Source organism: Bufo bufo, chromosome 5, assembly GCF_905171765.1.
Source record: "Bufo bufo chromosome 5, aBufBuf1.1, whole genome shotgun sequence".
Taxonomy (NCBI): Eukaryota; Metazoa; Chordata; class Amphibia; order Anura; family Bufonidae; genus Bufo; species Bufo bufo.
The window spans coordinates 322,981,797-323,000,180 of NC_053393.1; the positions used below are offsets into that span (position 1 = coordinate 322,981,797).

General features: G+C 42.2%; 1 protein-coding gene across 3 annotated transcripts in view; it reads right to left on the bottom strand.

Annotated features, from left to right (window-relative positions):
- Nucleotides 1-3,584: 3,584 nt before the first annotated feature.
- Nucleotides 3,585-18,384, bottom strand: part of LOC121001695 (cadherin-6-like) — a 393,550-nt gene continuing 378,750 nt past the window's right edge. For all 3 annotated transcript variants that reach the window (XM_040432869.1, XM_040432870.1, XM_040432872.1), the window contains one exon: nucleotides 3,585-5,141. In XM_040432869.1, the coding sequence (XP_040288803.1) occupies nucleotides 4,651-5,141 (491 nt within the window). In that variant the 3' untranslated portion in view covers nucleotides 3,585-4,650. The remainder of the gene's footprint in view (nucleotides 5,142-18,384) is intronic.

Consider the following 18,384-nt stretch of genomic DNA (forward strand, 5'->3'; position numbering starts at 1 on the left):
TCCGTCTTGGCTATGTTACAGATAATACAACTGGATCCGTTCATGACGGATGCATGCAGTTGTATTATTGTAACGGATCAGTTTTTGCAGATCCATGACGGATCCGCCCAAAATGTGAGTGTGAAAGTAGCCTTATATAGACTGCACAGTACTACATAGCTTGGTGTCATCTGCAAAAATAGAAACAGTGCATTTAATACCACCCTCTATATCATTAATAAATAAGTAAAATAATAGGAGACCCAGTACTAAATCTTGGGGTATACCACATAACCGGGGACAATTCAGAATAGCAATCATGGACAACTACTCTCTGGACACAGTCCTTTGGCCGGTTTTCAATACGATTACAAACTAAAATGTCTAAGCCAAAGACCTTATTTTACCTAATAAATGTCTATGCAAATGCCTTTGCAAAAGCCAAGAACACTACATACACAGCCACCCCTCTGTCCAGGCTTCTACTCACCTACTTATAAAAAAACTAATCTGGATAGTCTGGTAACTTCTGTCCTTTATAAACCCGTGCTGGCTATCAGTTATGATATTATTTACAGTCACATACTCTATAGATATTCCCTTAAGAGTCCTTCAAACATTTTTCCCACAACAGAGGTTAAGCTTACTGGTCTATAATTATGATGATCACTAACTTTCCCAAACCTCTGAGGCTTCTTCAACAGTAAATGTACCTTTTTCCCTTGGTCGTCATTGATGCTTAAGGGACACTTCCATTAAAAAGGGGTATTTTTATGCATGCAATGTTGGTAGAAAACATTTTTATAAGAATTTTTTACTTTTTCATTTTATCAGTACTATGCCACTGCAAATTAAAGGGAATCAGTCACCTATTTTGACCATATAAAACTGTTAACATAGCAATGTGCAATAAAGTACCTTCATTCCTGCATGGGTCCTCTTTCTTTTATTCAACTTTTCATTCAGATGAAAAAGCAATTTTTCTGATATGCTAATTAAGCCTCAAGGTGCCCAGAGGGGCGTTATTCCTCTCCTCTAGTGCCCAGTAACGCCCCCCTGCAGTGCCCAGCCCGCCTTTCTTCCAAGCCCAGCACACCTCCTAAGAAATAAATGTACTCCCACATCCTTGCCGAACGGCGCCGCCCCCTCCACTACCTCATGTAATTTATTATCCCCACCATCCTTGCGTCCTCCTCTCTTGGCCTCCGAAATCCCGCGCAGGCGCAGTATCGCTGAGTGCCTGCGCCTGTACGATACTCCAGCTCCTGAGGGCAACAGCCTCAATAGTGTCACTGGGCATGCGCCGAGCCCAGTGACGTAATCAGAGCGCTCTTGCCTCAGGAGCCGGAGTATCGTACAGGCACAGGCACTCAGCGATACTGCGCCTGTGCGGGATTTCGGAGGCCAAGAGAGGAGGACGTAAGGATGGTGGGGTGAATAAATGACATGACATAGTGGAGGGGGCGGCGCCGTTCGGCAAGGATGTGGGAGTACATTTATTTCTTAGGAGGCGTGCTGGGTTTGGAAGAAAGGCGGGCTGGGCACTGCAGGGGGGCGTTACTGGGCACTAGAGGAGCGGAATAACGCCCCTCTGGGCACCTTGAGGCTTAATTAGCATATCAGAAAAATCACTTTTTCATCTAAATGAAAAGTTGAATAAAAGAAAGAGGACATATGCAGGAATGAAGGTACTTTTTTGCACATTGCTATGTTACCGTTTAATATGGTCAAAATAGGTGACAGATTCCCTTTAAGTACAAAATATTGTCCATCTGTAGAAGTCAGCACAAAGAGATAAAACTCTATCACTTTAAGGCAATTTGCTCTCCCCAAAGAAAAGGTTTTAAATTTTACCTTGTTGTTGGTGGTCAAAATGTTATGGCTCACTTCCAAGTTCTGCAATGGGCCCCTTATAGACACCAATGATGACAAGTGAGTCTTTGTTAAAGGAATAAAGTTCTCTTCTGACCACACTGTTAAACCCATGTTAGTACTGCAAAAATATAGAGTGTTACAGTATAGCATGGAGGACCTTGCTGGAATGCAGTTTTAGCTTCCTAGGATTTCTTTCTCCCTCATACATGTTAGGTGAATTATTCTCTCAAATGCTACAGTATCTGGATCACTTGAGTAAGCTCTATTTCTATCCTTTTGTTGAATATTTTATCACAGCAAATTTGAGTCCTGGTCTGATTGAGCATCTCACATAGTGGACATCTCTTGCCAAGCTATTTTGCATGCATGGTGTGACAACACCTAGTGAGTACTGTTTCCTGGCATGTTGCATTTAATTATTGCTTACCTGTGGTTACTGGGGCCCTTTAGGATTGATTTGTGTAGTTTGTATTAATAACCATAGATGAGAGACAGGAGCCACCATATGGCTCAGCCTTATAAGTATATATGTAATACTTACTGAATCTTATTAGATTAAATATAAATTGTATACATCATTACAACAACAAACTGTGATTTTGAAGGATTAATAACTTCTTAAACATCTAAGGCTGTCTGTCTTTTAAATGCACATAAAAATAAAAACTTTCCCATCCTAAAAGGGCTGATTACACAACACATTCGTTTTCAAACATCTATATTACTATACCAATTAGGAATTGAAGTACTCTCTAAAGGGGTATTTTGTATGGGCAAATGATCGGGAGTGAACAATGCCAGATGTAAACCTGTTTCTGATGACCCGACAAACGAGCAAGCCGTCATTTTTCAGCGATCGCATATTTTATGCACCAAAAATCATTGCTGATCATTCATCACCATACACCTAATGATTGCCTAATATAACTGGAACTCAATAAAGCATTGGAACAGATCAAATGCAAATGAGAAAGCTTTGTGCAGAAAACAGCAAAAAGTGTCCGCGTGTGGTCATATGATGCTTCATCTATATGTGAGATATTCTCCCTTGGAAGCAATTATTCTAGAGGAAAATACCTTGATCAATGTAATGGAAACATGCTACATTCTTTTTTTAGGACTATGTATTGAGGAATACAATAATGCCCCAGGCACCTTTCTGAGTCCTAGACTTATAATATGGCCATGTGCATGAGGTTTAATGGTGAACAGATGTACACATTTGTATGCACACAGGTGAATGTAGCATTTCTGTTTTAGATTTTGTGACCCTTTACTATGAATATACCACTCATCAGTAATAACCATGGTGAACCCCCCTAAAAGTTTTTTTTTTACAACCCTCATCCTCGACTAAAAGAGATTTTGGCTGTGATTTGTTGACGGCTTTGCTCAGCATGAGTTTGTCATCCTTGCTTTAAGTAACAGCTCTTTCAGAGTCAGAGACATGTTTGTTGCAGTGCTCACTGTGTTCTGTTAGGTACCTTTGGAAAGGATCTTATATAACTTTATGTTACTATCTGGAGCCAGATATTTGTAGGTATCTAACCCTCTGTACACTACTTTGCTTAGAAAATTCCCCTAATTTCAAGTAAAGACGCAATTTATATAAAAACAATGGCTTTATAATTATTTAAATTAAACAAAAAATATTACACTGAAATCATACCAAATAGTTGAAAATAACACTGATCAGTAGATAACATGGTCTCATTTACGATAGTATAAACTGCTTATATCCCAGTCCTTGAAACATTCTTGACAACATGCCTATCCAAGAGGTGTCATTTTTAAGCACATCAAATCATACAACAAGAATATTTCATATTTTTGGTGTATACAAATTACAGCATGTATAGTGTTAAGCTTCTGACAGAACCTCTACTGCTATCGCGCCTAAAACAATAAGAAAGTAGATAATGTTCTTGCCTATTCTTGCATTTTAATGTGAAACCTCCTGAAGTTATGGGAATCTTGTTACACTGGTATAGAATTCTACGAAACACTTTCCGTGATGTTCAGAACAGAGACAATGTCAACCTATTTTTGCACTTCACAAAGTTTTACATTTGACAGCTGGTATTGTCTTCTCACAGACGGTAAGGGGGAAAAAAAATCATTTTTTTTTTTCTTCACTGGTTCAGTTATGGAAAAATCAGAATATGAAAAAGTCCACGTGTGTCTTCTTTTCCAAACTAGTGGACATCAAAATGTTAAAAGTGATACTTGCGAGAAAAAAAAAGTATTCCCACCATAACAAGGTAAAAAAGCTTTAAATATTAGATCCACTTTAATGTCCTTTACTTTCTTATATAATATAGTCACACATCATTTATGCACTGGTAGATCTAAAGCCACAAAGCCTAACCTGTAATATTTATATCCCCACATCATAACTATATAACATTCAGTGGGTATAAGGTTCAACTGGTGCACAAAAGAACATGTGACTGCCTATGGCAATAGAAACAGTAAGTACAGTATATTAATGCGAGTAGACTGTGTACAAATATTGCTCCCCTTCCCTCACGTAGTGTTTATAAGACTAATTAGATAAAAAGGGCTGACTAAAATGTGGTAATATAAAAAAGCAAAGCAACAAATGAAAAAAAAAACTGCCTCTTGGAAGCTCATAAATTGTACTATAAAAAGGTTCTGACATTTAGTCTTCACAATTTTTAAAAATTAAACAATTGGATGAGCAGATGGCCTAACGAGAGGCCATGGACATAGTTACTCCTCATTTTTAAATGCTGTTTACTTTTCCAAAAATTGGAAATCCAAAAAGGCAATATATTAAGAGTCTTTGTCACTGTCTGCACCACTGTACATATCTGCTAGTTTTTTAAAACGTGGCCCCCAGTCACTTAGGTAGTCATAGTCCTGGTCTCCATCTGTAGTGACAGATTCCAAAGAGCTGAGAGAGTCTGCCACGGAACCATTTCCTTCATATGCGTAAGTTGCTAAGGAGTCATAGGGAGGTGCTGTTGGATCGAGGTCATTTTCCTTCAACCTTTGGTTAATGAAATCTCTTACATCAGTGTTATCTCTGGCCGCTGGAGTTCGACGTGGAAAAAACAGTGTTTCTGGAACAATATCCCTGCGCAATTTGTTTTCCTCTATGGCTTCTGGATTCCTCAAGGTGCCAATATCAAAAGCCTGAGTGTCTTCCTCTCCACCACCTTCATCATTGTAACTCACAATGTTATCTCTTATATCTTCTTTAGACACAATCAATGGCTCTTTCTTTCTCTGTCGTCTTAGAGCAGCAAACAGCACGACTGTGACTGAAACAAGAGGGAGTTTTGATTATCATACAGTACAAAAGTTTATTTATCATATACATGTAGACATTTTATACATTTCTATGGTATTCTATGACATTCAATGGACATACAAACTATATAAATGTTGAGTAATCTATCTGGCTGGGACCTGTGAACAATCCAATGTGCATGGTCATGTCCCTACTCTCCCCGAATTACTGAATTTCAACATGTCTAATCCTTTTGTAGTAATCACAGGGAACGACCTGTTTAAAACGTAGCCTTTAATCTAATTTAGACATAAAATAACAAAAACTCCCACAAACATACATAGAAAAGAACAAAGAGAAGATATATCCTTGATGACATCTGATTGCATACTAATATATACACTGCGTGCAGAATTATTAGGCAAATGAGTATTTTGACCACATCATCCTCTTTATGCATGTTGTCTTACTCCAAGCTGTATAGGCTCGAAAGCCTACTACCAATTAAGCATATTAGGTGATGTGCATCTCTGTAATGAGAAGGGGTGTGGTCTAATGACATCAACACCCTATATTAGGTGTGCATAATTATTAGGCAACTTCCTTTCCTTGGCAAAATGGGTCAAAAGAAGGACTTGACAGGCTCAGAAAAGTCAAAAATAGTGAGATATCTTGCAGAGGGATGCAGCACTCTTAAAATTGCAAAGCTTCTGAAGCGTGATCATCGAACAATCAAGCGTTTCATTCAAAATAGTCAACAGGGTCGCAAGAAGCGTGTGGAAAAACCAAGGCGCAAAATAACTGCCCATGAACTGAGAAAAGTCAAGCGTGCAGCTGCCAAGATGCCACTTGCCACCAGTTTGGCCATATTTCAGAGCTGCAACATCACTGGAGTGCCCAAAAGCACAAGGTGTGCAATACTCAGAGACATGGCCATGGTAAGAAAGGCTGAAAGACGACCACCACTGAACAAGACACACAAGCTGAAACGTCAAGACTGGGCCAAGAAATATCTCAAGACTGATTTTTCTAAGGTTTTATGGACTGATGAAATGAGAGTGAGTCTTGATGGGCCAGATGGATGGGCCCTTGGCTGGATTGGTAAAGGGCAGAGAGCTCCAGTCCGACTCAGACGCCAGCAAGGTGGAGGTGGAGTACTGGTTTGGGCTGGTATCATCAAAGATGAGCTTGTGGGGCCTTTTCGGGTTGAGGATGGAGTCAAGCTCAACTCCCAGTCCTACTGCCAGTTTCTGGAAGACACCTTCTTCAAGCAGTGGTACAGGAAGAAGTCTGCATCCTTCAAGAAAAACATGATTTTCATGCAGGACAATGCTCCATAACACGCGTCCAAGTACTCCACAGTGTGGCTGGCAAGAAAGGGTATAAAAGAAGAAAATCTAATGACATGGCCTCCTTGTTCACCTGATCTGAACCCCATTGAGAACCTGTGGTCCATCATCAAATGTGAGATTTACAAGGAGGGAAAACAGTACACCTCTCTGAACAGTGTCTGGGAGGCTGTGGTTGCTGCTGCATGCAATGTTGATGGTGAACAGATCAAAACACTGACAGAATCCATGGGTGGCAGGCTTTTGAGTGTCCTTGCAAAGAAAGGTGGCTATATTGGTCACTGATTTGTTTTTGTTTTGTTTTTGAATGTCAGAAATGTATATTTGTGAATGTTGAGATGTTATATTGGTTTCACTGGTAAAAATAAATAATTGAAATGGGTATCCCTCTAAAATAGCTAAAACTAAAAACAAACTAAAAACTACTTCCAAAAATATTCAGCTTTGATATTAATGAGTTTTTTGGGTTCATTGAGAACATGGTTGTTGTTCAATAATAAAATTAATCCTCAAAAATACAACTTGCCTAATAATTCTGCACTCCCTGTATAGTGCTTCTGGTGCCGTACGTGTATATACATCCCAATTATACACTGATATGTACAAATGTAAACGGCGACTCATGGTGTATTGACGTCGCACATTGATTCTGGTGTGTGGGGTCTACACGGTGATAACGTCCATTTGATGATGCACATTCACAGATAGCCACACCTATGGCTGCCTGTGCATCCTTTATGACATATTTATTGTTGGCAACTTTCCACCCACACCACTGAGCATCTATGAGTGTGGTTGGCCTGTTGCTCTCTATACTGTTTATCTATACTTGTTTTTTTGTTTTGTGTGCCTAGAGCAGACCCCACAGTAGGGATTCACGAGGATAACAGGGTCTATTCAGGTATCACAAGGAGGTTCCAGAACACGGGATCGTCCTTATCAGGGCGGCTATTCCGTTCTTAGGCAGGGCTACCTAGCCCAGGGCCAGGAATAGGGACAGATCAGATTCTATCTCTGTCCATTCCGTCCATCTCTGACCCGTATGTTTTGGATGATTACAAGTATTATCTTCAATGTCATCAAGGATATATCTTCTCTTTGTTCTTTTCTATGTATGTTTGTGGGAGTTTTTGTTATTTTATGTCTAAATTAGATTAAAGGCTACATTTTAAACAGGTCGTTCCCTGTGATTACATTTATTGGATTATACACCACCTGTGGTTATTATTCCCTCTGACGGGATATCGTTTTAGCTGTGATTATAATCCTTTTGTAGTCAAACAATATAACAGGATTCTGCCAATGTCTCTCTATGCAGAAGGAAGAATCTATCTGTCATGGGGGGATCGGGAGGAATATTTGACATCTAAAGAATATGGCCAGCCAAAGAATATAAACATTATAAATAAAAGAGTTCAAGGTGAAAAGAGTTCTAATGCTAAGTACTCAAAGTAGCAACATCGCAGCATGTTACACACTCCAGTAACCTATAAAAAAGGAATGGTGTTCACTGTGATAGCAGTAGGGTTCAAGATGTGGCAGTTTTCCATCACTATTTGTACATGCTTCAATTTTACCTGGTTTCCAATTAAATTGTAAAATTGTTTTACTGATGTCAACGCCAATTTGGATCTAAATGTTATCCATTGAATGCGACAGTAACATTAAGTCTTATATGGCTAGGTTTTCTCCTGTTACTTTAGTACACCTCCCAGTGATGCTGGGATACCAGCACAATGTTGTTCTATGTCACACTTAGGTTCCAGTTATTACAATAGTTGTAGATCTTTGTCTTACAGAATACAACTGGCTACACTGAGAATAGAAATTACTTGCACTACACTTAGCATGTTACCCTTATATCACTAACAACTGGTGTAACTACATATTGTTCTTCTACATCTCTTTTCACTTACTAGATAATTCTTTGTTCTCCTCTTTCTATACCAAGGAGCACAAATGGAGAATGAAACAGAAGGAAGCTGGCCAAACTTTTGCCAACAGAGCTGCATTTTCAGCTGCTTTTATCTGAACGGAAAGAAGAATGACTAATGGTCTGAATGCTGCAGCATAATTGTCCTATCATACCTAAATAGGCACATCGATTGAAGGAACTGTACAAGAGACTTAAAATAGGCTACGGTATAATTACACAGCTGTACTTAAATGATCCCTTACTGTAAATCTAGAGAAATTAGAGTGGAGAATGTAAAGTTAAGTGAAGTAGAGGTGTATCCGTGTGGTTCACTTCTATAGACAAATATATTTAGCAGCGATCAAAGCACAAAAGTCTTTTGGAGAGATTCCCAGAGAGGTAATCTTCTGATTCTCTTCCAAAAGATTTTGTTATAATACATAACACAAGGGAAATACAATGTTATACATACATAATTTTGCAACTACCACACTTAAACACAACAATGCAGAAAATATTTGCCATAATGGTTGTAAGATTTTTTTTTCCTTTTCAGATACTTCCCCCCGTATGGACTTCAATATGTTTTGGGAGTGTTTCTGATTAATACATTCTTGTGTAAGGTGACAACAGGATAAAACTAAAAAGAAAAGAATCAATGGTATTGTATGTTAATTAACACTAGATTTGTACCGGTCTCATTTTGTCATAATGGACTTGTTTTCCAACATTTGCAATAAGGAAAGTGTCAGAGTTCACTAGTAAATAAGTCTGAAGTCCTACCTACTTTTTCCAACACAATTGCATGAATCAAAAAAGTGGCACAGGCCCCTGAGCCACAAAACTTCCATGAAAACATATAAATGTAACTCAGTGTGTGTTTTTGGTGTGCAGAGGTTACTATAAATTGTGAGTAGAATACAATGTTGGGCTACATGAACAAGACGAGGTTACAGCTTATATGTCACTATCCAAAAGTAAAGCTGAGATATACATAATATACTATTGATATACAGCAATTCATTTTCTTCTCAAATACTCAGTGTATAACAAATCTCAATTCAGAGACTCCCACGAAAAAGAGGGAAGAAAAAAAGAAACAAAAGAAATTAAAAGCAAGGAGGACAGAAGATATCCACCAGTATGGTAGCATAAAGCCACCTACCAAGGTGATATCCCTATTCTACAGTATAACCTCTTTGATGAAAGCTAAAGCCACAATCATTATTCATGGAGAGGTATTCATATTTGAGCTTTCTTCCCTAGTATTTCAGAACCGCAGTAAACAAAGAGGGCAATAAGGAAAAATATCTGCACTAATGGACAATATTTTCCATTTACAGATTTGTTTCCAACGTGACTTTAAAACTATTTATGCACTTAGCCTCCCAGACATGTTTTGCTGGCTAGTGGCTTTTTCATGGGTAAAAAAGGCTAAAGGCATCAGTTCAGTTCTCCTGAAGAGACCGACTGCCAACAAAACATGTCAGTGAGACTGGATGCTTCATAGGAATGCTCATTCCCGATAATTGGTCCCTATAATCAAGCAGCTGATCAGCTGATAAACAAGCAAACTGATGGCCATCTTTTATCAGGATAAAAGATGCCTGATTATCAGCAGCAAATCTCACGGTGTAATCAGTGATGTGCTGCCGATAATCAACAGAACAGAACAAGGTTGGAACGACCGTAGACGCTGCGGACAGCAACATTATCTGCGATACGTCTCCTGTCTAACGTGTGCGCATACTAAAAATATCTGTGACATCCAGTGTACTTTTCTCATAGACGCTGCGGACAGCGACATTATCTGCGCTACAAATCCTGTTTGACATGTGCGCATACTGAAAATATCTGTGACATCCAGTGCACTTTTTCCGTACACGGTGTCCGCTGTGGACAGTTACATTACCTGCGCTACATCTCCTGTATAACGTTTGCGCATCCTAAAAATATCTGACATCCAGTGTACTTGTTCCGTAGATGCTGCGGACAGCAACATTACCTGCGCTACATCTCCTGTATAATGTTTCCACATCCCAAATATCTGTGACATTGACTGTCATTTTTTCTTAGCCGCTGTTGACAGCAGTGCCATTACCTGTGGTACCTTTCCTGTATAACGTTTCCGCATCCCAAATATCAGTGACATTGACTGTAATTTTTTCTTAGCCACTGGTGACAGCAGCGCCATTACCTGTGGTACCTCTCCTGTATAACGTTTCCGCATCCCAAATATCAGTGACATTGACTGTAATTTTTTCTTAGCCGCTGGTGACAGCAGCCCCATTACCTGTGGTACCTCTCCTGTATAATGTTTCTGCATCCCAAATATCTGACATTGACTGTAATTTTTTCTTAGCTTCTGTTGACAGCAGCGCCATTACCTGTGGTACCTCTCCTGTATAACATTTCCGCATTGCAAATATAAGTGACATTGACTGTAGTTTTTTCTTAGCTGCTTTTGACAGCAGCGCCATTACCTGTGGTACCTCTCCTGTATAACATTTCCGCATCCCAAATGTCAGTGACATTGACTGTAATTTTTCTTAGCCGCTGTTGACAGTAGCGCCATTACCTGTGGTACCTCTCCTGTATAACATTTCCGCATCCCAAATATCAGTGACATTGACTGTAATTTTTCTTAGCCGCTGTTGACAGTAGCGCCATTACCTGTGTTACCTCTCCTGTATAACGTTTCTGCATCCCAAATATCAGTGACATTGACTGTAATTTTTTCTTAGACACTGGTGACAGCAGCGCCATTACCTGTGGTACCTCTCCTGTATAATGTTTCCGCATCCCAAATATCTGTGACATTAACTGTAATTTTTTTGCGCATACACTTAAAAAAAACTGCGCTACTGTACGTGTGACATACTTGCAAGCATATATTCCATTTAATATGATGAAGGCGAGCAGTAAGGGATGGAGAAGTGGATGTGCTGCTGATGGAGCACGCAGAGGCCGTGGCCCTGGGCACGGTGAAACTGTGCCAATTGGCAGAGCACAAGAAACACACTCATCCACGATACCTAGCTTCATGTCTCACTTTGCAGGGCGGCGCAGGACACAACTCTCAAAGTCACACCAGTGCGAGCAGGTGGTCGGTTGGATTGCAGCAGATAATGCTTCCAGTCGGTTAAGTACCACCCTGTCTTCCACAAAGTCCAGTCTCAGTAGCCAAGAGTCTGGTCAACAGAATCCTCGCCCTGATCCTCCTTCCTCCCACCATGGAGAGTCTTTGCAAACAAGTTATTCCACACTCGGATATTCCGAGGAGCTCTTTTCATCTCCATTCCTTAATTTGGGCCACTCGCCAAGCCCGCTTGAACAGGGACATGAGGAGATCTTGTGCCCTGATTCCCAAACTCTGGAGCATTCACAGTCAGAAGAAGATGGTGGTGGGGAACGGCAATTTGTGTTTCACGAGATGGATGATAATGATGAGACACAATTGCCAATAAGTGAACAGCAATTAGTGTCTCAAGAGGTTAATGATGAGGATGAGACACAGTTGTCAATAAGTGAGTGTTGTTAGGTCAACAATTCAGGAGGATGACCAGAGTGAGGAAGTGGAAGAGGATGTGGTGGACAATGAAATCACTGACCCAACCTGGGAAGGTGGCAAGCCGAGCAAGGACAGCAGTACAGAGGGGGAGGGATCCGCAGCACCGCAACAGGCTGGAAGAGGCAGCAAAAGGGAGAAGGTGGGCCACACCAAACAGGCTCGCAACTGTTCCCTAGTCTGGCGCTTTTTTGATGAAAGTGCAACCTGTGCCGTACCAAAATGAGCAGGGGAGTGAACACTAGCAATCTCACCACCACCAGCATGATCCGCAACATGGCATCATAGTACCCTAATAGGTGGGCCGAACGACTGGATCCACAATCAGTGTCTGCGGGTCACACCACTGCCCCCTCTTCCCCTGTGTTACGTGCTGGCCAATCTCCTGTCCAAGACGCAGGGCCGGATGCCTCCCGCCCTGCACCAGGAAATTCGCAAGCACCATCAGCTAGCACATCCACTTCTGTGTCCCAGCGCAGCGTACAGATGTCCATACTCCAGGCTTTTGAACGAAAGCGCAAATACCCAGCCACCCACCCACAGGCCATAGCACTAAATACACACCTTTTCAAATGGCTGGCCCTGGTAATGTTGCCATTTAGGCTTGTGGACACTGAGTCTTTCTGTAGCCTGATGGCGGCGGCCGTCCCTCGTTACTCAGTCCCCAGCCGCCACTATTTTGCCCGGTGTTCTGTCCCTGCCTTACACCAGCATGTGTCCCGTAACATGACCCGTGACCTGACCAACGCAGTTATTAGGAAGGTCCACTTAATGACAGGCACATGGACAAGTGCTTGTGGCCAGAGACGCTACATTTCCCTGAAGGCACACTGGGTGAACGCTGTGGAGGCCGGGAGCGAGTTGTACCCTGGGATGGCACAGGTGCTACCGACCCCAAGGATTGCAGGCCCTACTTCCATCAAGATTTACGCCACCACCTACATTAGTGGCTACAACACCCCTTCTCCTCCTCCACCTCTGAATTATCATCTTGCAGCACCAGTCAGCCATCAGTCAGTAGCTGGAAGCAGTGTAGCACTGCAGTGGGGAAGCGGCAACAGGCCACGCTGAAACTAATTTGCTTAGGTGACAAACAGCACACTGCCGCAGAGCTGTGGCAGGGTATAAGGGACCAGACTGAGCATGGTTGTGTCTGATAATGGCCGTAACTTGGTGGTGGCTTTGGAGCTTGGCAAGCTCACACACATACCATGCCTAGGCCACGTGTTAAACTTAGTGGTTAAGCGATTTCTCAAAACCTACCCCAATTTGCCTAAGCTACTGGTGAAGGTGCGCCGCGTGTGTACCCATTTCCACAAGTCATCTACAGCTGCCGCCGGTCTGGCAGAGCTGCAGCAGCAGCCCAATTCTGTGTCTACTGAAACGTTCGCTGCTCACAATGAAGGCGGACACTTTGCATGTGAAAGAGGGGAAAATGGGGGAAGACACTACACAGGGTGATAGCCAGACCACCCTCATTTCGTCTTCTCAGCGCAAATTCGATGATGAGGAGGAGCAGGAGACGGTTGCCTCCGCTACAGAGGGTAGTACCCATAGCAGGTTTATTCCATCTGTTCAGCGTGGATGGGCAAAAGAGGAGATTGAGAGTGATCCTCCTGATGAGGACAGCGAAGTCTTGTCTGTTGGGACTCTGACACACATGGCTGACTTTATATTATGCTGCCTTTCCCGTGACCCTCGCGTTGTATGCATTTTGGACAACACTGATTACTGGTTGTTCACCCTTCTCAACCCCCGCTACAAAGAGAACTTCTCATCTCTCATTCCTGTGGTGGAGAGGACTAGCAAAATGGTGAAATACCAGAAGGTCCTTGTGAAAAAATTGCTCCAAAAATTTACGGCTGAAAACGCTGGAGGCAGAGTGCGTAGTTCCTTGGGCAACCGAGGAGGGGAGATGAGGGTAACACGCAGCAGTTCCAACAGAAGCAGGGCAACACTCTCCAAGGCCTGGGACAGTTTCATGACACCCCGCCAGCACCTTCACCCTGATGCGCGGCCTACTGTCACAAGGAGGAAAATGATGGAAGATGGTGAAAGAGTACGTAGCAGACCGTGTCTGCGTCCTCAATGATCCCTCTGTGCCTTACAACTATTGGGTGTGCAAGCTGGACATGTGGCACGAACTGGCTCTTTACGCCTTGGAGGTGCTGGCCTGCCCAGCCGCCAGCGTTTTGTCAGAGCGGGTAATTAGTGCTGCTGAGGGCATAGTAACTGATAAGCGCATCCGCCTGTCAACTGAAAATGCTGACCGTTTGACTCTTATCAAAATGAACAAGGCCTGGATTTCCCCTGACTTCTCTACTCCACCAGAGGAAAGCGACTGAACATAAAGGCACTTTAAATGTGGCTTTTATGGTGTACTGAATACAGTGTTCCCATCCACCCCTTCCACCACAAAAAAGGGTATATGGTTCAATCTTCCTTTTCTCGTCCTCCTCCTCCATCATATCAACATGCTTATTAGGCTGCCCTCGCTCCTAATGTTTTAAAGGGTCAGCTCAGCAGCAGGCGCTTAACCATAATTTTTTTTATGGTCAGCTCAGCAGCAGGCCCTCGCCCATAATTTTTCCATGGTCATATCAGCAGCAGGCACTCGCCCCTAATGTTTTAGAGAGTCAGCTCAGCAGCAGACCCTCAACCATAATTTTTTCGATGGTCAGCTCAGCTGCAGGCCCTCGTCCATAATTTTTGTCCATGGTCAGATCAGCAGCAGGCACTCGCCCCGAATGTTTTAGAGAGTCAGCTCACCAGCAGACCCTCAACCATAATTTTTTTGATGGTCAGCTCCGCTGCAGGCCCTCAACCATAATTTTTTCGATGGTCAGCTCAGCAGCAGGCACTCGCCCCTAATGTTTTAGAGTCAGCTCAGCAGCAGGCCCTCGCCTATAATTTTTTCCATGGTCAGATCATCAGCAGGCACTCGCCCCTAATGTTTTAGAGAGTCAGCTCACCAGCAGACCCTCAACCATAATTTTTTTCGACGGTCAGCTCAGCAGCAGGCACTCACCCAAAATGTTTTAGAGAGTCAGCTCAGCAGCAGACCCTCACCCCTAATGTTTTAGATGGTCAGCTCAGCAGCAGGCCCTCACCCATAATTTTTTCCATGGTCAGATCAGCAGCAGGCACTCGCCCCTAAAGTTTTATAAAGTCAGGTCGGCAGCAGACCCTCACCCCTAATGTTTTAGATGGTCAGCTCAGCAGCAGGCCCTTGCACCTAATGTTTTAGATGGTCAGCTCAGCAGAAGGCCCTCGCCCATAATGGTTTAGATGGTCAGCTCAGCAGCAGGCAGTCGCCCCTAATATTTTAGAGAGTCAGCTCAGCAGCAGACCCTCACCCTTAATGTTTTAGATGGTCAGCTCAGCAGCAGACCCTAGCCCATTATGTTTTAGATGGTCAGCTCAGCAGCAGGCCCTTGCCCATAATGTTTTAGATGGTCAGCTCAGAAGCAGGACCTCGCCCATAACTTTTTACATGGTCAGATCAGCAGCAGGCCCTCGCCCCTAATGTTTTAGATGTCAGCTCAGCACCAGGCTTTCGCCCCTAATGTTTTAGATGGTCAGCTTAGCAGCAGGCCCTCGCCCATAATGTTTTAGATGGTCAGATCAGCAGCAGACCCTAGCCCATAATGTTTTAGATGGTCAGCTCAGAAGCAGGACCTCGCCCATAACTTTTTACATGGTCAGATCAGCAGCAGGCCCTCGCCCCTAATGTTTTAGATGTCAGCTCAGCACCAGGCTTTCGCCCCTAATGTTTTAGATGGTCAGCTTAGCAGCAGGCCCTCGCCCATAATGTTTTAGATGGTCAGATCAGCAGCAGGCACTCACCCCTAATGTTTTATAGAGTCAGCTTAGCAGCAGACCCTCACTCCTAATGTTGTAGATGGTCACATCAGCAGCAGGCCTCGCCCCTAATGTTTTAGAGGGTCACCAGCAGGCCCTTGTTCCTAATGTTTAAGAGGGTCATCAGCAGGCCCTCAATCATAATTTTTCAAGGGTGTGCATGATGCCCTCCTTTATGTGTAATAAAGGGTGTATAGGAGTGCCGATTCCTTGTCATTTTTGGCAGCCCTTTCACTTAGTGCATAGGCTTTATGAGTGTAGGAGTCCCACTACCTAAACAATTGTACCATAATCTGAATGAGGCCCTCCTTTATGTGATATAAAGGTTGTATCAGAGTGCCTCTTCCTTGTAATTTTTGGCAGCACTTGCAGTTTATATACAAATAAATATACAAGAAAGAATGCTTCATAACAATTTTTCAGCTAAAATAGATTTTTATCTTCGGTTTTGTGTGTATTATTGTCAGTCTGCAAAATTGGCGTACTACTCGGACAACATCGTTCCCAGCAGCGACCTGGGAGTCCAAGATGCATCCAGACATCCTCCCCATGCTGTTCCCGAACCATTTCAGTGATGTTTCCATCAATTTCTGACTTTTCATGTGAACCATACACCCTCCCCTCTTCAGAGCAAGGGGTGCCTGGTTTAATGCCCGGGTACTCCCTTTGACTTCCATTGTTCTCGGGTGCTCGGTAGAGCACCCAAGCATCCCGAGGTGTTCTACTCGAGCACCCGAGCACTTTGGTTCTCGATCAACACTAGATCCAATCCTGGAAATCCTAACATTCATGAGCTCCCAGTTCTTCCAGCCCCACCTATTCCTGCTGCATATTGGTATTTTTCTCCCTATGAACATTATAGGAAGAAAGCTGTCAATCATGTGCAGTAAGGAGTGGGGAGCCACTGGTCATGAATATTGTGACTTCAGGGTAGAACTTCTCATTAGGAACTTTTCATTAAGTATTTTAAGAAAACATAGTGGTAGGTTGTGGTGGCTCACTAGCAAGTAGTTAAGGTATGGTGCTACAAGCTCATATAGAGGGAATCTCCAAAAAAAACGCATAAAAAACGCATGGAAACTGCAAGAGAAAAAAAAAAAAAAAATTTAAAAAATCAAGGCTGTATAGAATTATCTCCTGACTATGTGGGAGGATTCCCTGGCAAACTGGGAGTAGCATGAACAACAGGTGTCCGAGATTTGGGAAGCAATTAAAGGAATGGATAAAAATGGAGGCAGAGCAGGCAGACACTTGACCACTGAGGAAGGGAGAGTGAATCTACCCATAACGCGTATGGTGAAACAAGTGATGTACCTGCATTGAAAAGCCTCCGATAATACTGTATGGCCATACAGAAGAAAATCTCTACAGTAAAGGATTAACTATTCTTATCGTCGAAAGCTGCACCAAAGGAAATTGCGAAACAGAGTGGCAACTCCTGCGATCTTTGGAACTCCCGCAAAATTTAAACCAGCTTGCTGTATGGAGCGACTGAATAAGCCGGCAAATATTTAAAGCTCCATTGAAGCAATACTGACGCCAGACGGTAAGCCAAATATCGATTTAAAGTTTTCTTCAATTCAAAACTCATATCGACCTTAAAAGGATATGCTATAAGAGACTTTTCACATTATCAGGATTCCTGTGGACACTTTATGAACATATTGCGCTCCCAGTGAATACACCTACAACATTTTCAGTGACATTCAGTTTCCCAAATTGGGATAGAGCGCTAGAAGATAATACCCCCTCTTCCCAAATAACAGCATATACTTGAAGTTTTTTGGTGTGATATATATTATTTAATTTATCGACACTATTGAGTCATATGAATATAGTGTCGATCATATCTACCACAATATATGTGACTGTAATGTTGTATATTATTGCTACATTGTTCTTATAAATTTTATTACTTGTATTTTATGGGGATTTAATAAATATTTTCTGCATATGTCAATCTGGTTGCCAAGTGTATGAGTGCTCGCTCATTTTCCTATTACTATATTTTAAGAAAACAGCTGGACCAAAAAAGGTACAGTAAGTGAGCCAGTGTTTTAATTAAGGTCTCTGTCACCAGTCTATGATAGGGTGGCATAAAACTGGCATAAGATTAATTATTTCTTAAAATTTGCAAATTTACCCTTTTAGAGTGTAATTAATAAAGAGTAAAGTTTTATTAACAGTATTTGGAAAGAAAGATTTTTTGGGTGAATAGATGTGAATTAGCCCATATCTACCAAAAGAGGTTTAATATGATATATATGTAATATACACATTAAGATTGGTGACCTGGATAGCATAACTGCTTTCCCCATACATTCCTCGACATTAAAATTGCAAACACTAACACCAAAGGACAAGATGTAAGGTTGTGCAAATTGAGGAAGTGGCAGGTGTCGCTAAGATCTGCAGATAATCCAATTTTTCAAGCACCTAGCTCAAATATGCAGCATCAGGGAAGAGGCATAAAAGTCAAATTGAAATCATACATGCTATCCTGTCTGTATGATATCACACTTGGATTTTATTATTCATGATTTTTGAAGAATAAAGATGCAACTATTTCTATTGGAAGCTG